Consider the following 17,914-nt stretch of genomic DNA (forward strand, 5'->3'; position numbering starts at 1 on the left):
CAAACTTACTGAGGGTACACTCAATCCCCTCATCCAGATCATCAATGAAGATATTGAGCAGGACTGGCCCCAACACTGAGCCCTGGGGAACACCACTCGTGACTGGCCGCCAACTGGATTTGACTCCATTCACCACCACTCTCTGGGCTCGGCCGCCCAGCCAGTTTTTAACCCAGCGCAGAGCGCACTCATCTAGCCATGAGCAGCCAGCTTCTCCAGGAGAATGCTGTGGGAGACAGGGTCACCTTATCATAGAAGGAGACCAGGTTAGTGAGGCAGGACCTCCCTTTCGTAAACCCATGCTGGCTGAGCCCAATCCCCTGGGTGTCCCACATGTGCCGTGTAATGGCATTCAAGATGATCTGCTCCATGAGCAGATCTGCTCCTTGAGTCCTTCGACAAAATTCTTGCCTGCTACTGGTGACATGCCTTTTCCCAGTATCTTTGTTCCCTATTTTCAAATGAAACCTAAAAGCATTATTGGAGTACAAGTAATAAAAGTACTAACAAGACTAGAAAGAAGATGATTCCAAGTGTGCTGCCCAATTTGTAGTAAAATGCATATACATGAATAGAAAAATATAAATATTACAATAAAGTTATAGTGCATTTCAGTATCCTGAGAGAAAGCAAGGTTAAATAAAATGGAAATTATACAGCTTTTGGCTCAAAATAATCTCTATAAATATGGTACCTATCTGGACGGGTTTTTTATTAATTTACTTAATTTAGATTTGGATTTAGAGTGAATGTAACTGAATGCAACTAGAAAGTGAAATATTGTTTTACTTTGCATGGAAATGTCAAGGATTTTTTTTTCTGTTTAGACCTATGGTTGAAATTTATTTTGCAATGGTAGAAGTTAATTTTGTTTACTGTATTATGTAAGTCCTGGATAGATGTCTTAATGTGCATGTCTGTGATAGGATGCCTACAACTGAATAACAGGAAAGAAAATTGCTGTTTGGGGGCAGTTTTGTCATTCTTATGTACAACGATACCCTGCTTTTGATTATGAGTATATATAATCTGAACGGCAATTACAATATACTTCAAAAAATTAAGACCAAACATACTCAGTCTATATATTGTTAGAAAATACTGAACAAACAAAATAGTTTTATGAGATATCCAAAAGAAAGTGGGTCAAATTATAGGAACTTTTATTATTATACTAGAAATTATTTCATTAAAATTCATTAGTGGAATGAAAAAAACTCCTAGAACAAAAATATCATTTAAGTAGAATCCCATTCCAAGCTTCTGGCCAACAGAACCTGGTCCTCATGGGTGACTTCAACTACCCAGACATCTCCTGGCAGAACAATACAGCAGCTCACGTCATCCACCAAGTTCCTGGAATGTATAGAGGACTGTTTCCTGATACAAATGTTAGATGTGCCAACCAGGGAGGAGGCGCTGCTGGACTTGCTATTCACAAACCAAGAAAGCCTGCTTTGTAATATCTCGGTTAGTGATAGCCTTGGCTGCAGTGACCACAATATTGTGGACTTCGGGATCCTGCTGAGTGTGCTGAAGGTCAGCTCTAAGACAAGGATTCTTGATTTTAGAGGAGCAAACTTCAGTGCACTCAGGGCTCAGTTGGGAGGGATTCGATGGGAAGCTTCCATGGAATACAAAGGAGCTAGTGAGAGCTGGGAATTCTTCAAGAACTCTCTATTGGAAGCACAAAGCCAATTTATCCCCTACAAAGGAAAGGGAAGTAAGCGGAGCAAGAGGCCCCCATGGCTCAACCATGACTTCCTGGGTCTACTCAAATCCAAAAGGGAAGCACACCAGAATTGAAGAAGTGGAGGATTATCCGCCAAGAACTACGAGGGCATAGCCAGAGAGTGCAGAGACGCAGTCAGAAAAGCAAAAGCCCAATCTGAATTGAAACTGGCTGTAGACATAAAAAATAACAAGAAAGGGTTCTTCAGCCATGTCAACCACAAGGAGAAAAAGAAGGAAAACACAGGCCCACTGTTAAACAGAAAAGGAGAATCAATCACCAATGATGCTGAAAAGGCAGAGGTCCTCAACACCTTCTTCACCTCTGTCTTTACCAGCACTGCAGGGTCCCAGGCTTTGGGAACAAAATTGCCAATTGAACCAAACATCGATCCACCATCGGTGAAAGAAGAGTTAGTACATAAATTACTACAGGAGCTTGACCCCTACAAATCAATGGGCCCTGACGCCAACACGAGGGTGTTGAGAGAGCTGGCTGACATCATTACAAGGCTACTCTCCATAATCTTTGAAAAGTCATGGAGAACGGGGGATGTCCCAGAGGACTGGAGGAAGGCAAATGTTACCCCTATCTACAAGAAGGGCTCAAGGGAGGATCCAGGTAACTATAGGCCCATCAGCCTTACTTCAATCCCTGGGAAAGTTACGGAACGAATCCTCCTGGGGGCCATCACAAGTCAAATGAAGCACGTGATTGGGAAAAGCCAACATGGCTTCACTAAAGGCAGATTGTACTTGACAAACCTGGTGGCCTTCTATGACAAAGTGACTTGCCTGGTTGACATGGGGCGGGCAGTGAACATTGTTTACCTGGACTTCTCCAAGGCCTTTGATACAGTCCCCCACAGTCTCCTCCTGGAGAAATTGATGTGTTATGGCCTAGACAAGTGGTCTGTGCAGTTGGTGGGGAACTGGCTGACAGGCCACACCCAAAGGGTGGTAGTAAATAGCTCCTTCTCAGACTGGCAACCTGTCACTAGTGGAGTCCCCCAGGGATCGATATTGGGCCCAATGTTATTCAACATGTTTATAAATGATCTGGATAATGGCATCAAGTGTAGCCTGATGAAGTTTGCTGATGACACCAAGTTGAGTGGGGAAGTAGACACTCCAAAAGGGAGAGCTGCTCTGCAGGGAGATCTGGATAGGCTGGAGGAGTGGCCTAACAAGAACCTTATGAACTTCAACAAGGAAAAGTGTAAGATCATGCACCTGGGAAAACATAATCCGGGAGTGCAGCAGACTGGGATCCACCTGGCTGGAGAGCAGCTCTGTGGGAAGGGACCTGGGGGTCCTGGTGGACAGAAAGCTCAACATGAGTGAACAGTGTGCTGCTGCAGTCAAGAAGGCCAATGGGATGCTGGGCTGCATCAAAAAGGGCATCACCAGCAGAGATAAAGAAGTCATTATCCCAGTCTACTCAGCGCTTGTCAGGCCACACCTGGAGCACTGTGTACAGTTCTGGTCCCCTCTATACAAAAAGGATGTGGACAGGCTGGAAGGGGTCCAGAGAAGGGCCACCAAGATGATCAAAGGACTGGGACGCCTGCCATATGAGGGTAGGCTGGGAGAGCTGGGTTTGTTCAGCCTTGAGAAAAGGAGGCTCAGAGGGGATCTCATCACCATGTACCAGTACTTAAGGGGTAGTTACAACGAAGATGGAGACTCCCTTTTTACACAGAGTCACATGGAGAGGACAAGGGGGAATGGACACAAATTGCTCTTGGGGAGATTCCGACTGGACACCAGAGGAAAATTTTTCACAGTGAGGACAGTCAACCATTGGAATAATCTCCCCAGGGAAGTGGTTGACTTGGCCACGTTGGACACCTTCAAGAGTCATCTGGACAGGGTGCTGGGCCATCTTGTCTAGACTGCGCTCTTCGTAGAAAGCTTGGACTAGATGACCCCTGAGGTCCCTTCCAGCCTGTGATTCTGTGATTCTGTGTGTGATATTATTAAAATATTGCCATTTTTATAAAACAAGAAAGCTAAAATAAGTAGTAATGTATAAACCAGAGTTCTTAATTTACACCTTTCCAACTTTTTGATTTTCTGATGAACTTGACTCTCTCAAATCACAGGCTATTTTGTAATTTTCTGCTGGAAAATACTTCAAAATTTAAATAAATTTTTATAAAGCTCTATGAAAGACTGAGTATTGCACTATAATATGTATAATATGCTTCAGCAAGGCACTTTTTATATGCTATTGAACCTCTAAATACTCAGTTTTGTTTTGGTTTAAACACTAGTTCCAATTTTTCATTTTAGTTTATGAAACATACAAGCTGCAACTTGTTAAGAGATGAGTTATGGACAAGTATAACTGAGTTATGGAATAATTCCCTGCCCCATTTCCTGAATTTTCTGGCACTCTTTGGCTACAGCCTGGCAGTATGTAAACCGTACAGATTAATATAACTAAAGCCAGTGGAAAATCACAGGCATCACAAAATCACAAAATCACAAAATCCAAAACATTCACATTGGACTAAAACCATGCACAGAAGTTGCGCAGATTTAGTTTCAGATTAATACCCTGACCCTGACCCTTCACAGTGGCAGAAGTAACATATATGTTGTGACCCAGACACAGAGTTTAAACTGTCACCATATTTTATGAAATTGAAAATAAATTAATTTCCAAACAAAAGCATAAGTCTACTATTTTCTGAGTGAACCAGAAGGTTTTGTTAGGCAACTGTTGATTCCCTCCTGAAAACTCTCTCAAGACATGCATCCACTCTGTTAGCTTTCCTTTTCTGATTCATAGTGATAGGATTCTACTATAGAGGAGGTAAGAGTCAATGTAGTTCATGTGCAAACATATGAACTTTTACTTCATTGGACTAGGAATAGTAGAACGTTTTTCCCAATAACTTCTCAAACCTCAAACTTGGAGAGAAGTGAAATGCTGACCCAAAAACCAGAGACAATCCCCCAAGGAAATATATAATACCTTAACAATGCAAGTTTACCTTCTCATTTGTGAAATTTTTAGTTTAGGAGTGTATTTGCTCTCCAGTTGCACCTGGGAAATTTTGTAAAGATAATAGACCACACTCTCTTCAATGCCAGATAAATTTGGGGAGAAAAATAAAAATATTGTAATATGGACAACAAACCCACAATCCCACTGTGATTTCTAGATCAGATCACTGCAACAGATGTTAATTTGGGATTTAATCTAATTGATCCATCAGAAATTACTGTTCCTGCAAAATGTCACCATTCAAGAGAATGTGTGAGCACTGAGGTCGTTCTGAATTTTAGCTCTGGCTCAGATTTTAGTTACCACAGGCCACCTGTAGTACCTTTGGTAGACATACCAGAATTCAGACTTCAGCTCATCTGGCAAAGCGGCTTGAGGTAAACATATTTACAAAGTAAGTCTTAGATTGTATCCAACTCACACCATAGTCTCCCAATGAAACTTCAGCATGAATGAACTCAGCTTCAGCAACCATCCTAGACTTCCTCTGCCCACCATGACAGGTCCTTTTAGCACATGCAAATTACCTTATTTAATGCACAAACTATGACCTTCCACCATTCTTTGTAAGAGAAGCCACTCTCTTTGGTACCGCCTTATCTCTCCAGCAGTACACTGCCTTCAGCTGCCACTGTCACCAACAAGGATGGAGTCCCTGATGAGGTGATTTACCTCAGCATCCTTGACAAAAGGACCATGTTTTTGAAAGTGACAGGCCACACATTTCTTCATCCCCAACTGAAGGAAGATTGCTCACTCATTTGTTTGGATCATGACATACTGAATCTCAGTCACTGTCCTGCCCTCTCCTTGCTTTCAGAAGTTGCTCTGGAGAAGAGAGACTTACACACTTGGTAAGGCACACACAGTAGGAGAGTCGTTACATTCAGTACTCTCTGGTATTGAAATGCAAAGCTTTCTGCATGCCTACATCTGTGGCCAAAACGTCAGACAACTCTGTCTAGAAATAGTCATGCTAACTTCTACCACCAAGTAATGAATCATTTTGTGTTGGGAACTCCATTGCCACAGTAACTGTAGTAGTAATGTGCAATGTCATCATACATATACTCAGCCTGCCTGATGAGCATCAGAAACACAGCCAATACCACTCGTGGCTTGACAAAACATCTTCAGTTGTGAGGTTGAAGAAGATATTAATATTCCATCTTGGTGTCTGCTCTAAAGGCATAGTAACTATGCATATAAAAAGACTAGCCTCTTGGTAATAACCCAGAGCCTGGAGGATCATCATGGATGCTAAAACAGGACACAATGAGTGTGTGCACCACACTCAAGTCCTCCTTTTGTGTTCTCTTCAGGCATAGAGGACATCAGTGCTGGTAGGATACCTGTACTGTTAGTAAGCCTGAGTACCCTATACTGTCATGAGTCTGTAGTGCCTATACAAACACTACAATGATTTCAGCTCTTGAAGGCCATTCATCCTGAGATGATCAATTTTAGACAAGTATCTGGATACTCTGTTTCCCAAACAAGACTGGCTGCAGTCTTGAAAACCCCTGCAAGGCCAGGAAAGAGCCCTTTTATGAAGTTTAAGGGAATCAGGCCACAGCATTTAGGACTAGCTTTCTTTAATCTAAAACAGCTGCAGCCCTATACTCTCCTGTTGCAAGTGGGCTATCTCCTTAAATTTAAATAATTGAGCCCAGCCACCTGCAAGCATTTTTTATATAGGCTTCCACCTGATGTTAGTTTTTATCTACTTTCTGTCTTCCCTTTCTGCCTTTAGTCTCTCGCTGAAGTCATGTGATGCTACATGAATCACAAGCCCTTGAGACAAACCCTACAGTAATCTTTCAATGGCCTTCAAAATGTCCCTTTGACATGAGCAGTGAACATTTAGGGCTCATGGTATTCTATTCCAATTCCCTCCCATCCCATAAAGATGCCCTTTATGCTGCCTATACAATCTCCCTCCTAAAAGATACCAACTGAACAAAAAAAAGTTCTTTCAGGAAAACTGCTATATACGGCTGAATATTTTTTGGCAAGAAAAATAAGCAAACAAGCTCTCACATGTATTATGTGCCAGTACAGATAGGTGAGAAGAGCTAGTTGGGCTAATATAGACCAAAGTAACTCAGAAGGCCAAGACATAAAATTAAAAGTGATTCTTGGGTAAAGAGAACAAAAATGCTGTTTCTCAGAACAGTGAGTAACTTAGATCCATATGATTCCTCAAAGAAAGGACATATGTATGTTTTAGTGACCAGAAGGCAGACAAGGTCCTTTACATCTGTGTAGAAATTATTGGATTTGCTTTTCTGATTGCTCAGACAACATCAGTCAGATATCACAAAGCCTCCACATGTTGCTGTTTTGTTGGACAGCTAATTCTTACAAATTCCTTCCAGATGTTTATTTATTCCTGCTTTTCCCCAGAATCCAGATAGCCTCTCTCTTTGTTCATCAACATAGTGTCAGAAGAACCATCCTAAAAATGTGAGGATACTTTGCAGCCCACTCCCTGACAAGCTCCAAAGACAGTGCAGCATACAGTGATAAGACAAAGAGCTGTGCAAAGCCAGTAGGCCTGGTCTACTGAAACCCTTCTGAAGAACTAGAAGCAAGACAAACCTATGGGATGCTGATCACATGCCTATTGTCTATGTAAACAAAGGTCAAGCACAGTCACCAAGCTGGCTAGGCCAAAGTTAGAGCATAGGTATCTAGCAGATGCCCATCAATTAGTTCTCCCATTAACTGAGGACTGCCAATTAGTTTCTAAGGCCGCTCTTTACAAAGCACTCCAAAGAAAAAAGGCCAGAAAGCATGCAAACGCCTATTTCCAAACACATAAAGAATCTGGAATAAGAACAGGCCTTCACAAGACTACTTCACATTACACTCACTGATGATTTCAAATGCACAGGACGGTGGGGATGGAAATCATCTGTCTAAATTCATTCATCTACAGGCATTCTACATTCCTGATAATTAAGTTCGAGTCATCTATAGCCATCCTACGTTCCCGTTAATTGAGATCAAGTCAACAATGAAGTTGAAAACGTGACGCATGTCACTCTGAATTAGATGCTCAAAATACCAGATGAATCACATCCTAAAAGTGTCTATTTTTTCCACTGATCATAAAGGTAGCCTTGAATGCCCAGCTCAGCTACAAACACCTACTCTGTTTACACTCAGAGCTAGGTGAGATGAATCCCAGTCTAGGTATTGACTTTTATGTCTTGGCACCAGAACAAGGATACAGCCCCCTCCCTGCCTTTGGCTGTTTCATCTGAGGAAAACAAAGCATATATATTTTTAAAAAGAACATGCAGAAATTAGCAGGAAATGAGGATTGAATGAGAAAGAGAAAAGGGTCCAGGATTAAAATAAAAAAACCCAACAACCTACACAAACAGCACTACTGTTCTGTAATTTAACACTGATACTTGTAAATCCTGACTGCAGACTTGGGAGATGTGACATATGCTGCCCATAATACAGATATGCTACTGACCTTGTGTGACAATGTCAGACCCACCTAAGCAGTTTTGATTTTGCCTAGCACTTGGCTCACAAACAGAATAAAAGCCTTAATGTTATTGCAGTTACTTTATTTTTGGATCCAACTCATTTCGGAAACCAGTGGAAGTGAATCTGTGGAGAAAACTTAATGAGGTTGAACTAGGAAGGACCTTTGCCTGTACAGACTAGCTGGAGAGCTAGCACGCTGCTGAAGTTTCATAAGCACTGAGCAGACAGAAAAGACAGTGTGGTTTGAAACCAGCCAAAAAAAGATTTTGCAAGAAAAACAAAATTATACCGATAGTTTATTAAAAAACAAGAGAAAAATGTTCCCTGGAAAAATAAAACAAACTTAAAAACTGAGCTTAATGAGAGCATAGGAAAAACAAATACAGATTAAGATATGGCTGAAGCACGAGCATGCTTCTGAAATAACTGTGTAGCGTAAGCTGTGATTAAATTGAGCCTAGATCCAATGTGGAACGCTTAAAACCAATGAATAATGCCATTCTCACTTCTTAAAACTCTTGGTAGCTTTCAGACACAATCGTCTTCTAATTCTTTAGGAAAGCCAACAATTTGATTATCTACTTCATGATTATAAAGCTGTAAGTCAGACTGAGATAGCTTTGGCAATTTACAGTTATTTTAGAGGTACAGTAGTTACAATGTCAAAACCGTAGATCATTAATTTAATGATGCGCTTTTACAGTAAAATAGGATCCTGCCGAAAGAGGAGAATCAAACATCAGTTATTTTACATTCTTTTCCTCAGCCCTTAATTTTTGACACACCATCTCTTCTTTCTCATTTTTTGTTGAATTCTACCTTTATGCCTTTTTTTTTTCTTTATTTCTATCTTGTCTTTCATGTAATCAGCTATGAAACTCTTTGGAATGGGTGACCCTCAGAACATTAATTAAACCTCCACTACACAGAAATTCATCAGACTTCTTGTTAATGGTCAAAAATCAACCGGCCGTTATGAATTTTTTGTGTCTCTTGTTATGAGGAATGATTGTTTGTACAGTATTTTGAGGAGAGAGCTATGCAAGTGCTTCAGAGTTGCCAATTATAATAATAATTTGAGAGTTCACTATTTGCCAATATTTCCTACCCAGTAAATTTATCATACAAAAAATTTCTTTTTCATGATCAGCATTGGCTAGGTTGCTAAAAAATACAAATCTTAACTACAAAAACGTAGTTTTCCCATATTTTTATCCCTTTTTTTTCAGTAATCACATTCTTTACTGCAATTAAAAAAAAATCTTGGCTAATACTGGAAGATGGGAACAGGAGATGTGCATGAACAGTATGGAGGAGTGTGATATGAAGAGGTTACTTGCGAAGGCTGACACGTTAGCCAAGCATGTGTCTAGAAACACTAGCAGGTGGCACACGACTACATCTCATACATTTGGTATTTTCTGGAAAATAACTCTACCACTTAGCCGATCTACAGCAAAGTTTATTTTTCATCTTGATCTTTCAGTTGAATAAGTTCCTTCATATTACCCTGCCATATCCTTTCATAAGGGAAGAGAAAAGATTTATTGTTAGACACTCTACTAATAAGGTTAGGTAAATTATCTCCAAAGTTGGTCAGTCCTCAAAACACAGTGGCAAATTTTTTTATATACAGAAATATTTTATACGCACTTATATATGTTTATTTTGTATTTAATAGCTAAAATATAATCTCATGCAAGTCTTGCTAATGTGATATTATAAAGAAAAAACAGTTAACTCTTACCCACAAATTGTGGAAAATATAATATAATGTGCAATATGTTTCCTACACAGATTAGATATTTTTGCTCCTGCTATTAAGATTCTAATATTTGCCTCTATTCCACCTCTAGGGCCAGATTAAAAGATTACAGATAACTAACTTTGATAACTTTGCACACAAAATAGTATCTAAGTTTGTTACATATCTGACCAAATTCGTAACTTCTATGTTAATCATCTAAGTATCCAGTTATAGTTGTAAAGTTCTATCCACCAGTAACTCCCTGTGAAAATGGAAGCAGAGTCAAGAAACAGAGAGTTAGTTCCTCAGAATTCCTATTTGTGGTTCCTTATGCAGTTTGTTGTTCAGGGATATCCATAAACACCAGAGATTTTAGACTTTTTCTATGCCTACCACAAAACTTTTGAGCAGCATTACAATGTGTAAAATAAGTAAACAAACAATTGGTACTTTAGTGGGTACACTGTAACACTAATACTGTTTTTTCTTGTCTTACAAAATTTAAAATTACTTTTTGTGTAGTTTCACTTTAAACAAATTAGTATTAAAAGACATATTTTATTGCTTAGGCTAATACATTCATTTCTTTTTTGAGGTTCTGCATTTTAGAATAAAATTGAGTAACTTTTCTGCTAATCCCAAAATACAATCGATTTCTTAATCCATGTGTAGTTTATGAAGCTGATGTAAATTTTTAGAATGAGTACTAATGTAATCTTAATAATTTGAAACATTTCCAATACCGTTATAACTTCAGAAAGCTATACATTATGCAGTTAAAAAATACTGTTTCTATCCTCTATTTCATACAAATTTTGAGAAAAATCTGCAAGCCACATCAATGACTTTGCAAGTGCCATAAATTTATAACTGGATCATATAAAAGAGTTGCTGTATATACCACCTGTTAAACCACAGGAGGCTTGAGACTGCTACACAATTTTCATTTGCACAAGAAAGTAATAATTTATTTTGAAAGGCTGGATGTTTTCTATCGCAAAATTTTATGAAGATACCTATTTTTCAGATATCTAAAACCTTAGACCTCAGATATGACAAGTCTCAGAGATAAACTGTGACTGACTTCATATTAATGCATATTAGGGGAAGTGCGCAAGCACTTGCTGACTGCCTCCTCCTTCCCCTCCAAGCAGAGACATGTCACATTGCAAACCCTGCGTACAGAGTGCAAAAGAACTCTCCCCACACATGCAACTGCCATTTAAGATTTGGTCCTCAAATGTTCTGAAACAGGCTCCCTGTTTAATAACTTGGACCTTCCTTGTCCACATCCCTACCCTTCATGCATACATGGATTTCCTGCACCCTGGTTTGCCCCAAGCCCCTAACTTCCAACCTCCAATGTCTCCCTGCCTCTTCCTGGGGAATAAAACTATCCCATACCATTTATCAACAATATCTACATGAACCGCTCATTTCAGATATTGCATCTTAGCTCCTGGCAGAGCCTCCCTGCACCTTTTCACTGCCTATCTGACTTTCTGCATTTCTAACCTGTACCTTTCTTCCCCAAGAATGCTGGTGACCTCCATGTACAAAGAGCTCAGCTGGGGATCCACTATTCCTTCCTGCAAGCCAACACACACCTGTGTTTCCCTAACTGATAAATTTGAGCTTCCCAAGAAGAGGAAATAAACTCTGCCTGTGGTGCAGCAGCCACACTACATCCTGCTGGGTCAGCTCTGCTCACACTGCAAAGGGAAAGCAGAAGTGATGGGCAGTTAAGTCTTACCCAGCCAATACTCACTACAGCACATGCACTGTAAGAACTAGACCCATAGCATTGATCTCTTAAGACTTTGATTTCCTTGACCCAGTTGCCTAGAAATAAGAGAGGAGTTTTTAGATGGAGCTGGAGAGAAAGAAAAGGGAAGAGGGAAAGACCAGAAGGAATATTCCTGTACATTCCTCCCTCCCTGGTCTGTCTGCCATCTTTACATAACACAAGCCCAATACAGAGGGGCCTCCAACCAGCTACAGAAATGGTGCTTGAATGCAACAGTCTTCCAAAGGTCCTGCCAAAATGCAGCTGTTGGGCAGACATGAATACACCCAGTGTATCCCGCAGTTCTTTCAACCTTTTGCTTGTCCAGTCAATGAAATTTCACTGACTCATGTGACAGATGTCCTCCCTTCCCAGCCATCCACTGCAATGCAGCACCAGCACCCACAGGCTCCTGAGAGCTGGCATTCAAGGCCATACTCGGGACACCATGCTCCCTAGCTCCTGTGCAGCACCATAGCCTTTCTCCAGCTCCTGGCCCTGGCACAACATGCAAACAGCTGGGGAGAGAGAGGAGGTTTGTCCACCTAAGATTCCAAAGTAGAAGGGAAACACAATGCTGTTCTAGGAATGAGGTCGTTTGAACTGGAGTAATCCAAACCAGATATGAAATTACTGGATATTTTACATGAGGTATGAGACTTGACTGGTTTCACTAGTGTACCCCTGAAATACAGCCAAAAGTAGAATAACCTTCCAGGTAAGAAACTGAAGGAAGAATTCTATAACTGACATGATCCTGCAGAACTCTGTCCAGAGCTCTCCCTGGCATAGGTGTGCATATAAATCACACCCTTACAGGGAACCAAAACTGAGCAGCACAAGGGCTTAAGGGATTAAAGACTTATTCTGGAGATTGGAGTTATTCCTGGTGCAGTCACCAGCCCCAGTTCACCTCTCAACATCTTGGTTTTATCTTAAAACTGGCAATAATCAGTGCTCGACAGCAGGCAGCACAAAGCATAGTGCCCAGCTATCACTTTTTTTTTTTTTAAAGTGAACTGCTCCAGCTCTGTCACAAATAAGATTCTGCATTTCTACCTGATGTTCCCCATTTCTAGTAAAAAGATCATTGTAAAATGTAATCTGTTCACCCTATTCCTAAAAATTTTCACGTGTAAAATGTAGTCCTTCACCTAGAAATCTAATACTTCAGAAGCACTACTTTAATAAATAACGTGAAATTTGAAGCAGGCTCCCCTGAGTGGATCTGTTACAAACATCAACAGAGCACTTCATTCCAATTTTATCTACTGTAGCCTCAAAAGATGCCTAACACAACACCATCACCAAGCTCACTGACCTATCTTCACTGCCCATTCTTAAATTGATGGGGAGACACGGCAAAAGCACACATGGACTATCTTCTGTTTCACAGCCCTGGGAAGCTTGAAGGTAGGACAAGGAGCCAGACCACAGCAGCAGCTGCTTCCCATGGAGCAATTCCAACATGGCTGCTCCTTCCCAGAAAGGAGGGGGAATGGAGAAGGGCAAAAAGTCAGAAGGGAATTTCCCCTGCAATGAAATTTTCTCTCCATGAGGAGGTACACAAATCCACAGTCTACAGGCAAAATTCACAGGATGTGGCAAGTTTGCTTTATACATGAAGCAACCATCTTTTTAAGTTTTAATGACAATCTAACTTTGGTATAAAAACTAGGTATCTTTCAGGTTTTATGGAAGTTTTGTGTTTGCAAATTGATCTTTTATAGAGTCTTGCTGAACTGTGATTCACATTTACATTAGCAGACATTCAAAAAATGGTTGCACCTACAAATTATTATATTTTCTAATTTACTATCTCAAACATCTATTATTCAAGGCATTATAATAAATTTTTAAGATCTACAAACAATGCATACAACCTTTGAAGATACACAAGCCCTCTGAAATTTGTGCTTCCATATAAATATGCTTGTAGATACTTAAATATTGCAGTCATAAATTTATTTTCTCTTATGTTGCATGTGTCATGAACACTTGCCTACATGAACAACAAGAATGCCAAAAAATCTCCTAAGTCTGGCCAGAAGTGCAGTATTTATACTTGAATTAAAATGAATTCCATGTGCAAGCTAAAGTAGCACTCCATCAATAAAAATTTCAACCACTGTCTGTGGTATGGCACTGAGGCATCTCTTTTCAGCTTTATCTGACACTAGGGATTTCCTGCTCTACGTAGCTAAGAATCAGCAGAGAACTATTTTAAGTACTTCAAGTACTTTGTTTAATGTATATCTAATTTAAACAACTTTTGGAAGACTCAGGTGAGCATGAATACATAAACAATTATACATCTGAATTTTCATAACAAAACTTCTTCATATGATGGAATTTTGTGTTATAAACACTTCTTAACAGGTACTCACAATTTGATCAAAAATGCTGCCCTTTCTTTTCCTAGGTCTAAGCCACTAAGTCATTTTACTTGTTGACAGCTGGAACAAAATATACTCATTTCTAAACCAGAGGAGCATGAAAAATATATTTTCCTATTTGCCCTTCTCATTCTTCATTCAGAATGGTTTCATGCAAGTGTAGATGTTTCAGTATTCAATCAAGTCCAATACTAAAATCTAAACATGACTACATGAAGGATCTAGACAGGAAAGGGAGTTTGAGAATTTTGCAACCAGGAGAGAAGAGTAAAGAGGGTGGTCCATAGTTGGGCCACTGAAAAGATTTCAGGGAGTTCGTCAAAAGTAATGAATTTCAAGTATTCTCTCCAGGAGGACCTTGGGTCTTTACTAAAAAGTAGCATGGTTATTTCTCTGAGCTCTTGGAAAAGTACAAACAGGTGATCCATAAGACAGACAGAAGCAAGCCATTAGTAGATTGAAAGATTCAAAACCAACACCCTGAACTGTAATTAGATGCAAATTCAATCAATTGTATCATGCAAAATGTATATATAGTGTGTTTAGCATTAGCGGATAGCTGAGCAAGTTACATGCTGGATGTTACACCAGGTTTACGCTTGCAAAGGGTTATTTTAGCATATCCAAAATGACCAGAATATAAAGGTCCAACCTAGAAATTATAAGGCAAAAAGAATTTTAGAGACTTGTATTATCCATGCCCTCTGTGTCTCTTTGGCTACATCCACCAGCATAGGTCCCACATACACTAACTGAGAACAAGCAGTGTGAACGCACTGGAAACTGTTTAAAAGACTAAGTTACTCTTCTACCATGGTTAAAAGACTAGAAGGAGCCAAAGCTTCGCTTATTCCTCACAAGTATCTCTGCTGTACCAAAAGCCAGCACCATCATTTTATCAGTAGGATGTGTATACTCCATAGCTGTACTTAAAAAAAACCAAATAAACCAGCACTTCTATTAGTAACTTACAGTACATAAATTCCAGTACAAACTTGTAAAGGAATTTCTCCTGAGGGAAAAACATAATTAGTTTTAGAGTTTTCCAGAATAGTAGAGGGTTGTTGGGTTTTTTATGTGTTTCAGACATACGGAGAATTCTAAACATCTATATTTATAGGTTCCAAAAGATTTTCAACAAGTCTCTATAAAAAACACCTTTTTTTTGTTTGTTTTAGAAGATGCCTGTTTATCATACATTTTCTTGTCCACTAACAGCATCTATCCAGACACAAGACCACGTTAGAATTACTTCAGTCATGCATTAATCATAGTTGATGAAAGACTTTAGGCAAGTATTCAGTTTTAATAAAAACTTTTGAAAGTAACTATCCACATAAAGAAATATCTTGGAAAGTTTCACCCAAAAAGCAAAACAGAAACCCCATAATTAATAAAGAAATTATACCATCTTAAATAACACAGAACAGATGGTTTAATCTAAGGGTCTATATAAGCCAAAAATAGCAGATTTAAAAAATGCAGGAGAAACTGGTGTGTGATAGGAAAGTCCACAGTTCCAGGATTTGAATATACTACATAGATATTATAGAATATATTACACACATAAAATATATGAAGATGAAACGGATGAGGAGCTAGTCTGGTGTCCTCAGATATACAAGGCAAAGAGTAGCTTTTTTTTTTTTTTAAATAAAATTTATCAACGCTTATTTACCTTTAAATATTTTGCAAGTTTCTGAATTCCCCAGTATTCTGATGGCAAATCAGTGTTTCCTTCCTGATGACGTACAGGCTGTTCTTCATCCTCCTCAGTCGCTGAGGAACTTTCACTAACGACTTCAAACCTGCCTGATGTTTTACTGAAAATAAATAAACGGCATCACCCATTTTGAACAGCTGTGAACTAATACAAACAAGTACATTTTAAACAGGTATGACAACATTGCCTAATAACAGAATTAGAAAAGTGTAACTCACATTACCAAATACTAAGTATGGTGATAATTACTGTAGATAGGGAAAATAAAAATTAAAAAATCGAAGGAAGAAAAATAAGTAACCCATACCATTTTGAAGCTGGTTGTATTTTAACAGATTCAGAAGAAATGCCACTGGCTTTCTTTTTGATTTTCAGAGACACAGTACTACTTCTCCCTTCTTCTCCAGTATCTTTTTTTGCGGCCTTGTCACTAAAATATTTGGTTTTATTTTAAAAAAAAAATTACATATATATATAGAACCAAAAAGCTATGGTTGGACACATTATGTCAGTACATATGACCTTATGAACCTACACAATAAGCTTCATTAAACAGAAAGTATGCTGTGTCTTAAGTGACTAATTTTGCTTTAATAAAATAGTGGAATATTAGTAAAATTTTATTACGCTGACCTGTATGTGATAAAAGAATAAAGAATGAGTATATGCTGACAGACCATAGGTGCATTCATCCTAGGCTACCATCTCCAACCATGACCAAGAGCAGCTAGCTAGGTAACAGTAGAAGAGCAATGGAAGAACACAGAAATTATTTTTTCCAGAATATTCTTCAGAAAATGGTGATTCAGGGAACTCCTGATGATCTTTGCATTAGCAGTTTTGGATGGATTTTTCTTCCATGAATGTGTCTTGTTGCTTTCTGAACTCACATCAACAAATGGCCTCTACAATTCTGTGGCAAAGAATTTTAGAGCTTAGGCACGTGTTGTATGAAGTCTCTCCCTTTGTTCTGAACTGATCTCACTGGCTCATTCTCATCTGATGCCATTTATTCTTGTATTAGAACAGACAGTGACTATCTGTTCCCTATTTACCATCTCCAGTCATGTTTTTTTGTGTCTGTCTTATTGTCTCCCGGTCGTCTTTTTTCCAGGCAGAAGAGTTCTGGTCTGCGTAGTTCTTCCATACACTGAGCTGTTACACAGCTTTGAACATGCTGAACACAGTATATCTTGCTTTCCTTATATTCCAAGAAGAGTCCTAGGCCTAGCTGGGCACAGTCTCTGGTGCTTTTTTGTTCCTAATTTACAATGTTGTGAAAACAAAATGTTCTTTCGAGCCTGGGCTGGTCATACTACCACAGTCACAATAAAAGAGAATACTACTCATAATTACAGCTAACCTCATTACATCTAGACTCTAACAATGACTGTGGAAAAAGATAGGCTCTTGTTTCTGTAAAACCACATTTTTTAACTGATGACTGTAGGTCAAATCCAAAATCTCTTAAAATGTTTCTTACAACACATCAAATTGACAGACTTGAGAAGATACTGACTTTTTTTTTTTGTAGGATGGCAAAGCCTTTCCTTCAGATATTCCTCTTCCTCCATTAACACAAAATCAGGAAACATGAAATCAGAACTCAGAAGACAAATCCAACAATATCCAATATATGTATACTCTATTTTTGGGTGTCCAAACTTTGAGATAATCTTATTAGTGAAGGCTGTTGCTAAGCAGAGCTAGAAAAGTCATTCATATAATATGAAATAACTAAAAATTGGTAGTATAAGTCATCCTGATTTTCCATTCTGGATCTCTTTTGCCTCCCTCAGAAAGTGTGGTTTAGATTAGATTGCCTACTCTGTCTTGCCTTAAAGGGCATTTTACACTAAAAATATGAGAAGATCACAGTCCTGGAGGACCAGCACTGCAGAGCATTGCAAGATATTTCTCTGCCTTGCTGTGGAAATGACATACCATCATCAAAGTTGTTAGATGACAGAAGAAAACTGAGAAATCTCTTTGGTAGTCCATACTTTTT

The 17,914-nt window shown here is 39.1% G+C and overlaps 1 protein-coding gene across 1 annotated transcript in view; it reads right to left on the reverse strand.

Annotated features, from left to right (window-relative positions):
* Positions 1–17,914, reverse strand: part of ODAD2 (outer dynein arm docking complex subunit 2) — a 94,634-nt gene that overhangs the window by 66,873 nt on the left and 9,847 nt on the right. Inside the window, exons 8-9 of the mRNA XM_064444866.1 lie at positions 16,214–16,351; positions 15,862–16,006 (exon numbers count right to left, since the gene is read on the reverse strand). Coding sequence (XP_064300936.1) covers positions 15,862–16,006; positions 16,214–16,351 — 283 coding nt within the window. The remainder of the gene's footprint in view (positions 1–15,861; positions 16,007–16,213; positions 16,352–17,914) is intronic.

Source organism: Phalacrocorax carbo, chromosome 2 (assembly GCF_963921805.1).
Source record: "Phalacrocorax carbo chromosome 2, bPhaCar2.1, whole genome shotgun sequence".
Lineage (NCBI taxonomy): Eukaryota > Metazoa > Chordata > Aves > Suliformes > Phalacrocoracidae > Phalacrocorax > Phalacrocorax carbo.